The following is a 15268-nucleotide window of genomic DNA, read 5'->3' as shown; positions in this document are numbered from 1 at the left end:
GGGTACGAACCCGTGTCCCCTGCATCGGCAGGCGGACTCTCAACCACTGCGCCACCAGGGAAGCCTGACGTAGTTAATTTAATTCTCGTAACAGTTCAACCAAGTAGTTCTAATGCCTGTTTTTACATTTGAGGAAACTGAGGTTAGATAAAGGGCGGCCAGCATTACTAACGTGGTAAAAATGGCCTGGATGAACAGCATCCTGGGGCTCGGTTTTCACGCAGAAAGGATCTTAGTTACCCTGAGTTATAATCGTGTTCCTTTCTTGGACTGCCTTTGGTTCTCACTGTATTTATACTGCTGAGAAGATGATACCAGAACTGCACATAGCTCTAGAAGTGAGTCTGTGAAGAGAACTTTCTGTTGTAACTTTCTGATGAAGTGTGGCACTTTGGAGTTTTGGGGTCATCTTGGCAGTTAGTTCTTTGAAACTGCTGACCCTATAGTTCCTCACTTAGTGTTTGGGTCATTCTCTTTTACGCTTGTCAAATTGAAACCCATCTGGCACTTTTTTCTTTCTATTTCCTTAGCTTTAAGAAAGCACTCTGAATCTACTACCTCTTAACTTAGTACTTTGTTATTCAAAAAGCTTTCCCAGCAGATGGGGGCAGGGGATGGGAGAGTGGCCGGGGTGTGAGGAAGGGTTAGAACGGGGCCCAAAGGTGATCTGTGTGTTCACTGTCTTGGTTGTGGCGATGGTGTCACAGGTGCCTACATTTACCAAAACCTACCGTTAGTATACTTTATGTGTAATTTATAATATGTTAATTACAACTCAGTTTTTTAAGAAAGCTTTCCAAGAACTGAACTCTTTGGGGGCGGAGCTTATATTTTTGTCTTGGTAGTGGTCAAGTTAATTTGTATATCGGGACCACAAATGGAGGCTGCCCCAATGGCTTGGTCCACGTCACAAATCTAAACCTAAGTCAGCCTGCACTTACAGGGAACCCCTGTCAAGGAAACCTAACTTACACTGACCACAATCTTCCAGCTCAGCTTAGCCTAGAAAACAGGACCTGCTCGACTTCTAAGGAAATCCCGACCTAGCCAAGCATGCCCTTCTAATGCTCTAAAAAACTAGTTCATGCCCCACATCCCTTGGGAACAGGACTTCATAGCTAGTGAGGCACTGTCCTCCCCCAATCCATGGGTTGTTCTCCCTTGAATAAAGGACATCAGACTCATTACTAAATTGTTTTAGTTTTGTCATTCACACAGTAGTTCTTAACCCAGTAGTCTTAGTACTTGACATAGTAGATCCTACCTGAGGGGATTGAAAAGCTTGGTTTTTTTTCTATGTATCTGCTATTCCTGATCAGAGACGTACATTTTAAATAGTTCCTCCATGTGTATGTGTGGGCACGTGCACAATGAGGTGAAAAGATTTCTTTAATCATCTAAGGAAGGTCTGTTTTTATTCCTTTTTGCTTTGAGAAGCTTTGGAGTAGGGCATGCACACTAGATCCACTCCAAAATTGAAGCACTCTGTTCAACTCCCGATTCATGATGACTCTTCTTTCCTTATTGCAGACTCTCCTTCCCAATGCCTCGGGAACAGGCACTGACAAAGGACTGGTTTTCATTCTTAGACCAGAGCAGAGTATATGCACTTGGCACTTGGAGACTTCAGACCCTGAGCCTGTCCAAAATGTGGCCATTCCACTCTCCTACTCGGAAAGCGGTAACCTTTCTGTTGTCGACTCCCCGTTACTCTCCAGAATGCGGGACTTGTGTGTGAAAATGTAGAGAAAACTATAATCCTATTAAAAGTGTTTATTATAAGTACCATACCTTGAGTCAGAAAGGTATTAACAGCAGGGGAGTCAGAGAACTAGCATGATGACTGAAAGCCCAGGTGGGGACTAGGAGAACACATTTATTCATTTGGAAAACATTTAAGGAGCCCTTGGAGAAGCTGTAACAGAAAGACAGGACATGGTCCTTCACACAGTAGTTGGTTATCGGAGGCCGAGGAAGACGTGGAAGAAGAATGGGGTGTTGGGAGGATGATGAACAGTGGGTGTGGCTGGAGCCAGGGTGTGAAGGGCCTGGTGTACAATGTGAGGTTTGCACTCTATGCTGAGGAACATAGTGAGTTTTTTTAATTTAATTTTATTATTATTATTTTTAACATCTTTATTGGAGTATAATTGCTTTACAATGGTGTGTTCGTTTCTGCTTTACAACAAAGTGAATTAGCTCTACATATACATATGTGCCCATATCTCTTCCCTCTTAAGCAGAGGAATGACCTGATGCATTTCATCTCTTAGAAAGTTAGCCCTGGAAGCAGTGGGAGGAGTGGGTTGGAGGGGGCATAGCAGAGTCCAGACAGCACAGCTTTCAGGACTCATAGTGAGAAATGAAGATGTGAACAAAGGCCCCTCGAGGGGGATGGAGAGGAGGAGCTGGGTTTGAGATATTCAGAAGGTAGAATTGACAAGACACAGTGACCAGCGGTTATGGATTGTAAAGGTGGGGAGCGTGGGCTTCCCATTTGGGCAGCTGGGAGGTGGTGATGCAAAATAGGCATGGAGATATAGGATTTTTGTGGTGCTGGATGTTTTAGGGGGTTGGGATGAGGTAGATGGTGACTTCAGTTTGGGACACATTGAATCTGAGACCCTTATAGGACATCTGGATTGAAATGTGTAGTAGGCAGTTTAAAATAAGGGCCTGGAGTGGAGAAGTGAGGTTAGATATCCAACTGAATCGTGGTTAGTAAAAGCCATGGAAGTAAGTGAGATTGTCCAGGCATGAACTTAGAGATTTAGGTGGGGGAAATAATAGCAGATAACTTCCTAGTGCCTGCCACGTGCCAGACTGTTTCTGGGGGAGGCTAACTGCTGAAGAATAATTGTAAGACTAAGGAGTAGACAGGAAGGTAAGAGGAGAGCCTGGATATCCTGCATTAAGTAAGGAGTGGTAAATAGTACTTTGCAGAGAGATCAAGAGAGTGACTGAAAGTGTCCATATGATAGCACAATCCAGAGTCAGTGGTGGCCTTTAATGAGAGTCATTTTAGTGGCACAATGAGGGTGAAAACTAGATTATAGTGATTGAGGAGTGAAGGTGAGGTGAGGAAATTTACACTCTTTTTTTTTTTTTGCGGTACGCGGGCCTCTCACTGTTGTGGCCTCGGCATGTGGGATCTTCCCCGACCGGGGACGAACCCGTGTCCCCTGCATCGGCAGGCAGACTCTCAACCACTGCTTCACCAGGGAAGCCCTCAAGCCAGCTTTTAGTTTTATTGTTCTTTGCTATTGTTTTGTTTTATTTCATTTATTCTGCTCTGATCTTCTATGATTTATTTCCTTCGTCCCCTGCATCGGCAGGCAGACTCTCAACCACTGCTTCACCAGGGAAGCCCTACATTCTTTTAAAGTTTGGTAGTAAAGGGAAGGAAAGGCTGCAATAACTGGTAAAGGAGGTAGAAGCCAAAAAGTGATTGGAGTTGAAGAAAGACAGTGTTATGTAGCAAAAGGGTAATTACCTGATTGAAAAATGATAGATTTCAAGCTTCCCTCAGGGTCAGTGCACAAGAAAATTTATGAACAGTGGAGTGTCAATTACAAGACACATGCTTTTCTCAGGTGTGGTAAATATTTGTAAATGCAGGAAAAGGAGAGTGTGAAAGAAGAGCATAGAATTCTGAGAGAGATTCCACAGAATATTGAAACAGTGCACACTGGGTATCTCCATTCCAAATCTGCAGAGTTCCAGCAGTTTATGGAAACTAAGGACCAGCTGTGGGAATGATTGGATGAGTGTATGAAGTTGAGATCTTAAAAACCTTTAAATTGGTTTACCTTGTTCTTAGCTTCTCCACTTGAGTCCGCTGTATACAGTTCTTTGCATGGAATTGAACTAATGTCAAGTGACTTCTTTAAGTGTTGTCTTGCTTAAAGGTTATGAATAGGATTCCTAATAAGAAAAGAAGAGCTGTTTTAACCACATTATTGATGTAAATTAAATACCCCAAATTTATTTTCTGTTTAATTATACATATGCTATTCTAATACATGGTCTTGGGGTTCTTGAGATTTTTAAATTTTTACTCTTTTATATATACACAAAGACTTCCAGCAATGAGGATGACGCCATCTTCCTCCCTGTTGACAGAGTCATGTGAAAAGTGGACACCCTTCTTCTATATACGAAAATCTAGTAAAAACTTCTCTATGTAGGAAAGGCACACATTCAGCATTTGGCATACAATTTCAGGGTGTTCATGGAGCCTCTGAAACCCACTCTTGGACCCCAGCTTAAGAATCTCTGCCTCTTCTGACCTTTTTAACTCTAGTGCAGAGGTTGGCAAACTCCAGAGCGCAAGACAAATCCAGCTCGTTGCCTGTTTTGTACATAAAGTCTTATTAGAACATAGCCCAGGGACTTCCCTGGTGGTCCAGTGGTTAAGACTCTGTGCTCCCAATGCAGGGGGCCCAGGTTCTATCCCTGGTCAGGGAACTAGATCCTGCACGCTGCAACTAATATCCCATGTGCTGCAACAAAGACCTGGCACAGCCAAATAAATAAATAAATATTAAAGAAAAAAAAAAGAAAAGCAACTAAAAATCTGATACTTAAAAAAAAAAAACAAAAGAACACAGCCCATTTGCTTACGTATCATCTTATGGCTGCTTTCCTGCCACAAGAGCAGGGTTGAGTAGTTGCCACAGAGACCATCAAGTCTGAAAAGGCTCTAAAATATTTACTATCTGGCCCTTTACAGAAAAGGTCTTCTAATCCCTGTTCCACAGCCCGTAACCTCAGTTAACTTTACCCTTAGTCCATGAGGTAGTACAAAACTAGAAGCTGTCTATTTAACTTCCATATTGGGAGTTCTTATAAGGGGTGGGGTTCTGTTTTTCCGAGTGTGGCTTGAATATATAGGAATTCTACGTTAAGTAACTTCCTTGTTTTCCATCCAGATCCTATCCCTGGTGGTTGTAATTTGGAGTTTGATTTAGACATCGATTCCAACATTTACCTGGAGTATAATTTCTTTGAAACAACTATCAAATTTGCTCCAGCAAACCTAGGTCACGCGAGGTATGTCTGTCTCCCGACTCCTAAAGCTCCTTTTAGGACGTACATGGCTCGCTGTTGTGTAGATTGAGTAAATTCTCTCAAAATCCATAGTTTCTCTTTAGCAAAATGGAATTGCTTAATTTTTTTTTTTTGGAATGGAAGTAATTTAAGCTTTGTTACTAATACTCGAGCTGTCATTTACAGTTAATGTTGTTTCCCTTCATTCTTAGGAAGAGCCAGATGTTGAGCCTTCATTATGAGCTTAGAAGTACATCTTAGTTTTTGTAAAGAGTTTTAAATATAGAAAACATTCTGGAGGCATGAAACACTCATATTTTTTGTAAGGATTTTATTATTTTAATTCACATTCTGCCCTAGTTTCTACTTTAATAGTAATGATAGCTAACGTTTGAGTAACATTTGAAGTGCTCCCTGTGTATCATCCATGGTGCTGCTAAGTACTGTGTGTTGTCATTTAATCCAAACAGTTTTATGACGAAGGGGCTGCTGTTCTTATTTTACAGAAAGGCCCCCTAAGGGTTGTTGAGATTAAGTGACTTGCCCACATACACACAGCCAACAAGTAGCAAAGCGGGCAATTGACTCAACCTGACTGATACTCACATCTGGTTATGTAACCACACATACTGCCTCTCCTCTCTTGGTGATGCCAAACTTGGAATCGTTGTTGCAGAAGTTTGAAGTTCCAGCTTTTGGTGCCTTTTTATAGATGAGACTTGCAGCACAAGAGATTGACGTTCAGTTTTGTTGGTTGACTTTAGAGGCACAGATGCTCCGCCGTGTGACGTCAAGACGGGCCAGGACTCCAGGTGGAGGTTACGGTATGACGTCTATCAGTATTTTTTGCCGGAGAACGACCTCACTGAAGAGGCATTGCTAAGGCACCTGCAGAGGATGGCCGAGGTGCCTCAGGTGCAGGCCAATGCTGTCAAGGTAAATCTGACTCTCATAATTTGTGTGGCCAGACTGTGCCGCCTTCGTAAGAGTTGAGAAGGGGAGAAGCTACCAGGAGCTTTTTTCTTTTTTTTTTCTTTTAAACCGTTTTCTTGGTTTTTCTGGGATTCTCACTTTTTCTCTTTTATTTCATCATCACCTTGGGAGTCATTGCTCGTGATATCCCTAAGTAACGTTGGCTTCTGAGGAGTTGCGTGTAAATTTTGCTATGTTTTAGTTGCAGCCACATCTGTGACTGGTAATCTTGAGCTATGGATGGAAGTGGGTGGTAATTTTCTAGGTACTCCCATGACTATTAGATTAAAAAAAAACTCGGCAAGTCTAAAGGTTATAGTGTTTTGAGAAAAAGTAATGTGAAACTGTTTAAGGATATACACGTTATCTTTAATATTTAAACCCAGATGCAAAGTTTCTAACTTGCAGCAAAAATTTTCTTCGAGCTTTTGAAACCCCTGAAAACTCTTGTGACTCCAAGGGTGGGGACAGGCCAGCAGCCTTGGCATCATCTGGGAGTTTGTTAGAGTTGCAGACAATTAGGCTCCACCCCAGAGCTATGGAATCAGCATCTGTATTTATGATCCCCAGGTGATGCCTATGCAGATTAAAATTTGAGACTCGTGCTCTAGATCATTCTTGTGGAGGGCAGGATTTTATCTTTATGTCTTAAAGGGTGCCTGATATCGGTCTAATAAACAAGGTCATCAGTCCGTCTAGTGGTTGGTGGATAAAGTTCTTCTAGACTACTGAGGTCTTCCTAGAAGGTTGTAGATTATCAGATTACATAGAAAGAAGCGATTGAAACTGGGTGTCTGTGATTAACCTAGGGGCTCAGGCTGTTGCAGAGTAAGATCTGATTTTGTTGCTGTGTCACCTAGCATGTCATTGCCCCATGCTAAGAGGGAGCCTTGTACAAGAAAACTCATGTGCTTATTCACAAATTAGGAAGCTCTCTTGGCAAAGTACATAGGAAATTTTGAAGACCATTTTTATTCTTATGAAGAATGTAAGAATTCTTAGAACAGAGTCTTTTCAGTTTACTTCTTAACTTTTGGTTAAGAGCTAGAACATCGCATGCCGGAACTCAAGGAAACCCTCGGCGACTAATGAGGGCGTGTCAAGAAGACTCTGGAGCCTGCTTTTTCTGGTTGTTTTTTGTTTTCTTTAGATTTTTTTTTGATGTGGACCATTTTTAAAGTCTTGATTGAATTTTTTACAGTATTGCTTCTGTTTTATGTTTTGGTTTTATGGCCTCGAGGCATGTGGGATCTTAGCTCCCTGACCAGGGACTGAACCCGCATCCCCTGCATTAGAAGGCGAAGTCTTAGCCACTGGACCGCCACAGAAGTCCCTGGAGCCTGTTTGAAGAGGCTCACACTGGCCATCTCTGGGACAATTCAGTCATCAAAGAGAATGTGATTGATTATGCCTTGAGTAAACAAAAACACGTCCATACTGACACTAAAAAAAGAAAAAGGAAAAATGCTCAGTTGCTACCGTTGGAGCAACGTACACAAAATTATACTCTGAAAATTAATAAAGGGAAGGAATTTACCCTGCCTTTTTAAAAGGAGGATCTGTATTTCACTCCGGGTTGATAAGAGAAAGCTCTGCTTTACAGAAGAATGCCAGCTAGTAAATGTAGAAGGAATAATAGAATTAGAAAATCTCCATTTTCTGACCCTCAGTGAAATAATTCAGGCAAGGATCACCAGGTGAAAGAGTGTTGGGGGGAAGGATATTCCCAGGATACCTAAATAGCACCCTCAGATGAATTCTAATTGCAAAGGGAAAACTGCTTTCAGAGTGGAGTGATCCGATGGTCTCTACCTTATCCATGTGGTCAGAGTTAGCTTTGCTGATAGTAGGTGAACCTGCATTATGTGCTCATGTGAATGTAGGCTGACTTTATCACCATAACCTATGGAATATTCTAGCAAAACAGGTTTAACTTGAGTTCCTTTTTATAGGAGTTCCTGTTTACAAGAAATTCATAGGACATCTTGAGCACAATCTGATAAATTCAGATTGTGGAGTAATCTGTAAAATAACTTCCTTCGTCTTTCAAAGGTGATTCTAGATTGCAGAAATTGGAGATAAACATCATACATGAAACTTGGCTGGATCTTGGTTAAGGGGGAGAAAAGCTATAAAAGGCATTTGGGAAAATTTGAATATGGACTGTGTATTAGATAATAAGAAATTATTAATTTTCTTAGGTGAGCTAAGGTATTGTGAGCACATAGGAGAATATCCTTGTACTTAATATCTTGCTATTCAAAGTGTGGTAGATGAATGCATAGCGTTGCATCACCTGAGAGATTCTTAGAAAAGCAGAATCTCAGGTACCTCCTCTGACCAGCAGAATCAGAGTCTGAATTTTAACAAGCTCCCCAGTGATTCATAGGCTATTAAGTTTGAGAAACACTGTGTTAGGACATGCATGCTCAAGTATTTAGAAGTGAAATGTCATGATTCCTGTAACTTACTTTAAAATGGTTCAGCCAAAAAATATATATATATGTGGGGTGGGGAGGAGCAGGAGGGAGGGACAGAAAAGCAAATACGGTAAAGTAATAACAACTGTTGAATCTAAGTGGGGTATATAACTTTTTCATTGTATTATTCTTTGAACATTTCTCTAAGGTTGAATGTCTCATGATAAAAACTTGGGAGAGTAGGAGGTAATGTTAACATTCTGTTGGACTTGACCAGTCCTTTGCCCAGAAAACATATTTTTGAAGGCTAAGCCCTATATTTAAATAGTAGAAGTTTTCTAAGAGGCCCCTAATTATTTACTCCTGAAACCCTAACGTTTCGTTTTCTCACTTCTGTGAGTAGGAACATGTCTGTGTATTAGGACTACGTGGGGCTTTTGTTTCTCCTATTATATTTATCCCCTATTTAAAAAACAACCTTTAAAAGGGAATTTTTGAAGTGAAGGACTACAGGATAACACAGCTGTATGTAATTTTTCTTATTTCAGAGCCTGTTAGATAAAAGTAAGTGGGTGCTCTCTGTGCGATGTTAATCCACACGGCCTACGTCACCTCTGTAGCTCACATTGATCGCTCATGTCTGCTGGACACTTACTCTGTGCTAATTACTGAGGGGAGACTAGTGAGCAGGATAAATAAGGTTCCTGCCCTTATGTCATTTACAGTCTAGCAGACGAGACAAAAATTCTTTTCTTTGTCCTAACTTGCACATTTTACTTAAATCATTTATTTATATCACATGTTACTTAAATTATTAACATATACAAAATCTGTAGATGCATTTTGTGTAAGAGCTTGTTCATATCAACACGTACAGACTGTGTAGGACAATCTCTTGACAAAGTCAAATGGGTTGGCAAACTATTATATGTAGGATGGATAGCACAGGGAAACTATATTCAATATCCTGTGATAAACGGTGGTGGAAAAGAATATGAAAAAGAATATATATATGTGTGTTTAACTGAATCACTTTGCTGTACAGCAGAAATTAACACAACTTTGTAAATTGACTATACTTTAATAAATTGTTTTAAAAAAGCTAAATGGGCTAGTGTATATTTTAAACAAGAATTGTACTTTCATATTAGAATTTAATAGCACATGTAGGTGGGGTTATAATAGAAAAGCTTGTGGGGTTTTTTTTAAAAATTAATTTTTATTGGAGTATAATTGCTTTACAATGTTGTGTTGGTTTCTACTTTACAGCAAAGTGAATCAGCTATACGTATACATATATCCCCTCTTTTTTGGATTTCCTTCTTATTTAGGTCACCACAGAGCATAGAGTAGAGTTCCCTGTGCTATACAGTAGGTTCTCATTCGTTATCTATTTTATACACAGTATCAGTAGTGTATATATGTCAATCCCAATCTCCCAATTCATCCCCCCGCCTTCCCCCTTGGTATCCATGCGTTTGTTTTCTACATCTGTGTCTCTATTTCTGCTTTACAAATAAGATAATCTATACCATTTTTCTAGATTCCACATATATGCATTAATATGAGATATTTGTTTTTCTCTTTCTGACTTACTTCACTCTGTATGACAGACTCTAGGTCCATCCACATCTCTACAAATGACCCAATTTCGTTCCTTTTTATGGCTGAGTAATATTCCATTGTATATATATGTACCACATCTTCTTTATCCATTCATCTGTTGATGGACATTTAGGTTGCCTCCACGTCCTGGCTATTGTAAATAGTGCTGCAATGAACATTGGGGTGCATGAGTCTTTTGAATTATGGTTTTCTCAGTGTATATGTCCAGGAGTAGGATTGCTGGGTCATATGGTAGTTGTTTTTAGTTTTTTAAGGAACCTCCATATTGTTCTCCTTAGTAGCTGTATCGATTTACTTTCCCACCAACAGTGCAAGAAGACATGCCGATGGCAAGAGGCACATGAAAAGATGCTCAGCATCACTAATTATTAGAGAAATGCAGATCAGAGCTGCAATGAGATACCATCTCACACTGGTCAGAATGGCCACCATCAAAAAATCTACGAACGATAAATGCTGGAGAGGGTGTGGAGAAATGGGGTTTGTTTTTTTTAATCTAAACACTAATCGTGCATTATTTTTGGCTTCAGGTGGTTACCCTAACAGCTGATGATAAGACAAGTGTTTCTTTCTCCTCCCTCCGGGGACAAGGTGTCATTTACAACGTCATCGTTAGGGATCCATTTCTAAATACGTCTGCAGCTTACGTCCCTGCTCACACGTACGCTTGCAGCTTTGAGGCAGGGGAGGATAATTGTTCTTCCCTTGGTGAGTATGTGGATTTCAACTGTGAAAATTCTTCTTTGGCTTTGCCAGTCTTTGTCAGCTAGTACAGAACTTAAGGGTATTTAAAAGTGCTTTTGTCTCATTCATTCATGCATTCAGCACATGCCTCCTTCGTTACGCCACTCTCTGTTCTAGGCACTGGGATAGAGCAGTGGACCAAACAGACAAAATACTAGCCCTCCTGGAGCCTGCATCTCAGTGGGGGAGACGAGACAGACAAGATACATTTGTGAAATATATCGTATGTGAGATACATGACGAGGGTTAAGAAGCAAGAATTAAGTAGGAGGGGCTTCCCTGGTGGTGCAGTGGTTGAGAGTCCGCCTGCCGAGGCAGGGGACGTGGGTTCGTGCCCCGGTCCGGGAAGATCCCACATGCCGCGGAGCGGCTGGGCCCGTGAGCCGTGGCCGCTGGGCCTGCGCGTCCGGAGCCTGTGCTCCGCAACGGGAGAGGCCACGGCGGTGAGAGGCCCGCGTACAGCCAAAAAAAAAAAAAAAGAATTAAGTAGGAAAGGGAGATAACCAGTGAGGGCGAGAGAATTTGGGAAAGCATGGCTCGGGAAGTCCTTGCTGAACAGGTAGCATTAGGGTAAAGACCCAGGGCGAGGCAGGGAGCCATGGACGTGTCACCGGCGAGGCAGTGGCGGGGGGTGCCAGGCCAAGGGGACAGCCAGCGCAGAGGCCCTCAGCTGCGAGCCTGCCTCATGTGGCTGCTGGAGCGGGCGGCCTCGCAGGTCCCAGTTTGGACTATAGCTTTTATTCTGAGAGCAATGACAAGGCATTGGAGAGCTTGAGCAGATAGTGCTGATTCGAGTTTCAATGGGATCACTCTGGCTGCTTTGTTTTGTTTTGTTTGAGAAAAATCAGGGGCAAGAGCAGAAATAGGGAGATTGACCATCATAGTGTCCAGGAGAGAGAGGGCGCTGGCAGTGGGGCTCTTGTAAGATCTTTCTGTTTATGTGTATTTAGCATCTTATTTTGAAAGTTTCACAGAAGAGATGCAGCAATGGTTCAGAGAATTCTGCATAGTCTTCACCAATGGTCCTCAGATGTTAGTTACCACGTTACGCTGTTTGCTTTTTATTCTTTACCTCTATGTACACATATATATACATTTTTTTTCCTGAAGCATTTGAGAGCAAGTTGCAGACATAGAGACCCCTTTGCCCTTAAATGTTTCTATTTATTTCCTTATATAACTAGTAAAACTATCAAATCACAAAATTAACATTGATATAGTACTGTTATTTAACCTACAGATGTTATCAAATTTCACGAGTTATTCCACCAATGTCCCTTATAACCAGAAGAAAAATTTTTTTTCTGGTCTAGCGTCCACTTCATGATCACATGTTGCATTAAACTGTCTCTTTTATCTTCCTGATTTGAGTTTCAGTGGGCTCACTCTGGCTGCTTTGTTTTGTCTTGTTTGAGAAAAATCAGGGGCAAGAGCAGAAATAGGGAGATTGATCATCATAGTGTCCAGGAGAGAGAGGGCGCTGGCAGTGGGGCTCTTGTAAGATCTTTCTGTTTATGTGTATTTAGCATCTTATTTTGAAACAGTTTCACAGAAGAGATGCAGCAATGGTTCAGAGAATTCTGCATAGTCTTCACCAATGGTCCTCAGATGTTAGTTACCACGTTACGCTGTTTGCTTTTTATTCTTTACCTCTATGTACACATATATATACATTTTTTTTCCTGAAGCATTTGAGAGCAAGTTGCAGACATAGAGACCCCTTTGCCCTTAAATGTTTCTATTTATTTCCTTATATAACTAGTAAAACTATCAAATCACAAAATTAACATTGATATAGTACTGTTATTTAACCTACAGATGTTATCAAATTTCACGAGTTATTCCACCAATGTCCCTTATAACCAGAAGAAAAATTTTTTTTCTGGTCTAGCGTCCACTTCATGATCACATGTTGCATTAAACTGTCTCTTTTATCTTCCTGCGACTGGCACAATTTCTTAGTCTGTTTTTGTCTTTCAAAACCTTTACCTTTTTGAGGAGTACAGGTTATTTATTTTTGTAGAACATCCTCAATTTGGGTTTATCTGATGTTTCCTTGTGACTAAGTTCAGATTATGAATTTTTGGTGGGAATACAAAAGAAGTGATGAAGTGTCCTCTAGAGGCACCTGATATCTGTGTTTTCCGCTCCTGGTGGTAGTAACCCTGATTACTTGGTTAGGGGTGTTGGCCAGGTTTCCCCACTGTGTAGTAACTATTTTCCCCTTTAAGTATCTTTTGGGGAGATACTTTGAGTACAGGTAAATAGTTGTTTCTCAAATCTTCACTTGCTGGCTTTAGCATCTAGTGAGCTTTGCCTGAAACATTTATTACCAGCCGGTTGCCAAATGGCATTTTTCCATGTTTATCATTCCTTTTATGTTTATAGCTGTAGGAAAGGGAGGGGGTCTAAGGACTGAGCCCTGGGTGCTCCAGTGATTAGAGGTCAGGAAATTGAAGAAGATCCCACCAAGGAGACCGGGAAGGAGCAACCAGATTGGTAAAAGGCAAGTGTTTTTTGTAGCTAAGAGAAGAAAGTGTTTAGAGGAAGAGAGAGTGATCACCTGGGTCAGATGCTGCTGACAGGGCAGCTGAGAAAGAGACTGGAAAATGACCATTGGATTTAGCAACATGGAGGCCACAGGTGCCAGTGAGAGCATTTCAGGGTAGCCTGACTCGACTATGTTCAAGAACAAATAGGAGGAAAGAAATTGGAAAGAGTTCAAAGAACTCTTCCAAGGAGTTTTGCTCTAAAGAATGAAGTCTGTCGGTTGGGTTCAAGCCAGGGTTTAATGTCTGCTCTCCTCTGTATCCTGTCCAGTCTTCCACTGCCACGCACAAGATCCTTGAGAGATACAATGCAAGAGACCAGGCAGATATAAGTTCTGCGTTTTTGACTGATGGGCTGTATCTTGTCTGGGTTCCTCCGTCTCCTTTCCCTCAGACTCTTTGCACCAGGGTCCCTCCTAATGAGAGTGAGCTCTGGGACCTGTCTTTGCACGTTAGGCGGAGGGGAGGGAAAGGTCCGAGCCTACTGTTCCTCCAGCTCAGAGTTGGGTTCTGTGGCTTTTGTCTTCAAGCTCCATGCACACTAGGATGCCTTTCCTGAGCTTGGAGTAGGGCGGATGGACCCACATTGCCTCTTTTTTTTTTTTTTTTTTTTTTTTGCGGTACGCGGGCCTCTCACTGCTGTGGCCTCTCCCATTGCGGAGCACAGGCTCCAGACGCGCAGGCTCAGTGGCCATGGCTCACGGGCCCAGCCGCTCTGCGGCATGTGGGATCCTCCTGGACCGGGGCACGAACCTGTGTCCCCTGCATCGGCAGGTGGATCTCAACCACTGAGCCACCAGGGAAGCCCCACATTGCCTTTTCATTAAAACCTTGGGCTGTGTCATAGCTATAGTGATTCCGTCATGATTAAAAACACTAAACATTGGCTCCCCTGTGTCTCCCCCCCCCCCACTCACCCCTTTGTCTTCATTTTCCCCAGAATTCATACCTTGTGTTGTCTCTAGATTCTACTTATGAAATCTCTCCTCTCTGGCTTTACTTGTATGTTTAACTTTTTCTCTCCTTCCTTCCTGGTACTGTGATCAGAGATTCTACTTAGTTCCTCTCTGCTGTCTAATGTCCTGGAGGAACATATCTAACTGTGTGTGCCAGTTTTTCTTGGGTTGCTGTCTTTGGGGACTGTACCACTTGCTGGAAACTTCCACTAGATTTTCACTTGAAAAAAATTATCCCACTGAACTGCATTTTTTTGCTGTAACGATTGAATCGTAGAACTGCTGTCAACTGCAGGTCTGAAATAAGCAGGATGTTGCAGTAACTCTCATTTCGTCTTTCTTTTGAGCTCTTCATTCTCAGAGAAACTGATACGTAGGTCCATTTTATGCCCTGCAGATTCTGGTCTTCTATCTTGTGTTCCTCATCTAAATGTAGGTCTTCATGGTATCCATCTGAACACTCAAGTATTTTATGTGTTTTGACTTGTGGTCAGTTTGTAACACTTCACCTGAGTTTGCGTAGGTGCTTTGTTTTTGTTTTTAGTTCGGGGATGGTTTTCTTGTGTTTATCTCAGAGGTGTCATGTTGGTGGTGAATTTAGTGGATCTATTTTTCCCTTCAGTAGGGCTTATCTTTCGAATCCTGTTTTTTCTATTTAAGTCTGTGCCGATTGAGGATCTCAGGATTTGGATTCCTCGGCATCAGGGAGCAGATTGTTCTTCATCGTTAGTTATTACACTACATGTTTTTCCAAAGCAACATGTATAATTGAGAAGATTGGTAGTAATTTGGTCATGTGTTACTTACAGAATAAAACATCTTCTTTAATGTGAGTTTTGGTTAAAATCTTTTGTTATGGAAAACTTCAGTGAACCTCCTTATATCATTATCCTGCCTTAGCAATTTTTTTTTTTTTTTTTTTTTTTTTTTTTTTTTGCTGTACGCGGGCCTC

At 41.5% G+C, this 15268-nt stretch overlaps 1 protein-coding gene across 1 annotated transcript in view; it reads left to right on the top strand.

Annotated features, from left to right (window-relative positions):
- Positions 1-15268, top strand: part of TM7SF3 (transmembrane 7 superfamily member 3) — a 41853-nt gene that overhangs the window by 14762 nt on the left and 11823 nt on the right. The window contains exons 3-6 of the mRNA XM_055085717.1: positions 1531-1681; positions 4932-5052; positions 5814-5985; positions 10598-10775. Of these exons, the coding sequence (XP_054941692.1) occupies positions 1531-1681; positions 4932-5052; positions 5814-5985; positions 10598-10775 (622 nt within the window). The remainder of the gene's footprint in view (positions 1-1530; positions 1682-4931; positions 5053-5813; positions 5986-10597; positions 10776-15268) is intronic.

The sequence above is a fragment of the Physeter macrocephalus genome, chromosome 6 (genome assembly GCF_002837175.3).
Source record: "Physeter macrocephalus isolate SW-GA chromosome 6, ASM283717v5, whole genome shotgun sequence".
NCBI classification, from domain to species: Eukaryota; Metazoa; Chordata; class Mammalia; order Artiodactyla; family Physeteridae; genus Physeter; species Physeter macrocephalus.
The sequence above is the reverse complement of the archived record's forward strand: the minus strand, read 5'-3'. Positions and strand labels throughout refer to the sequence as shown.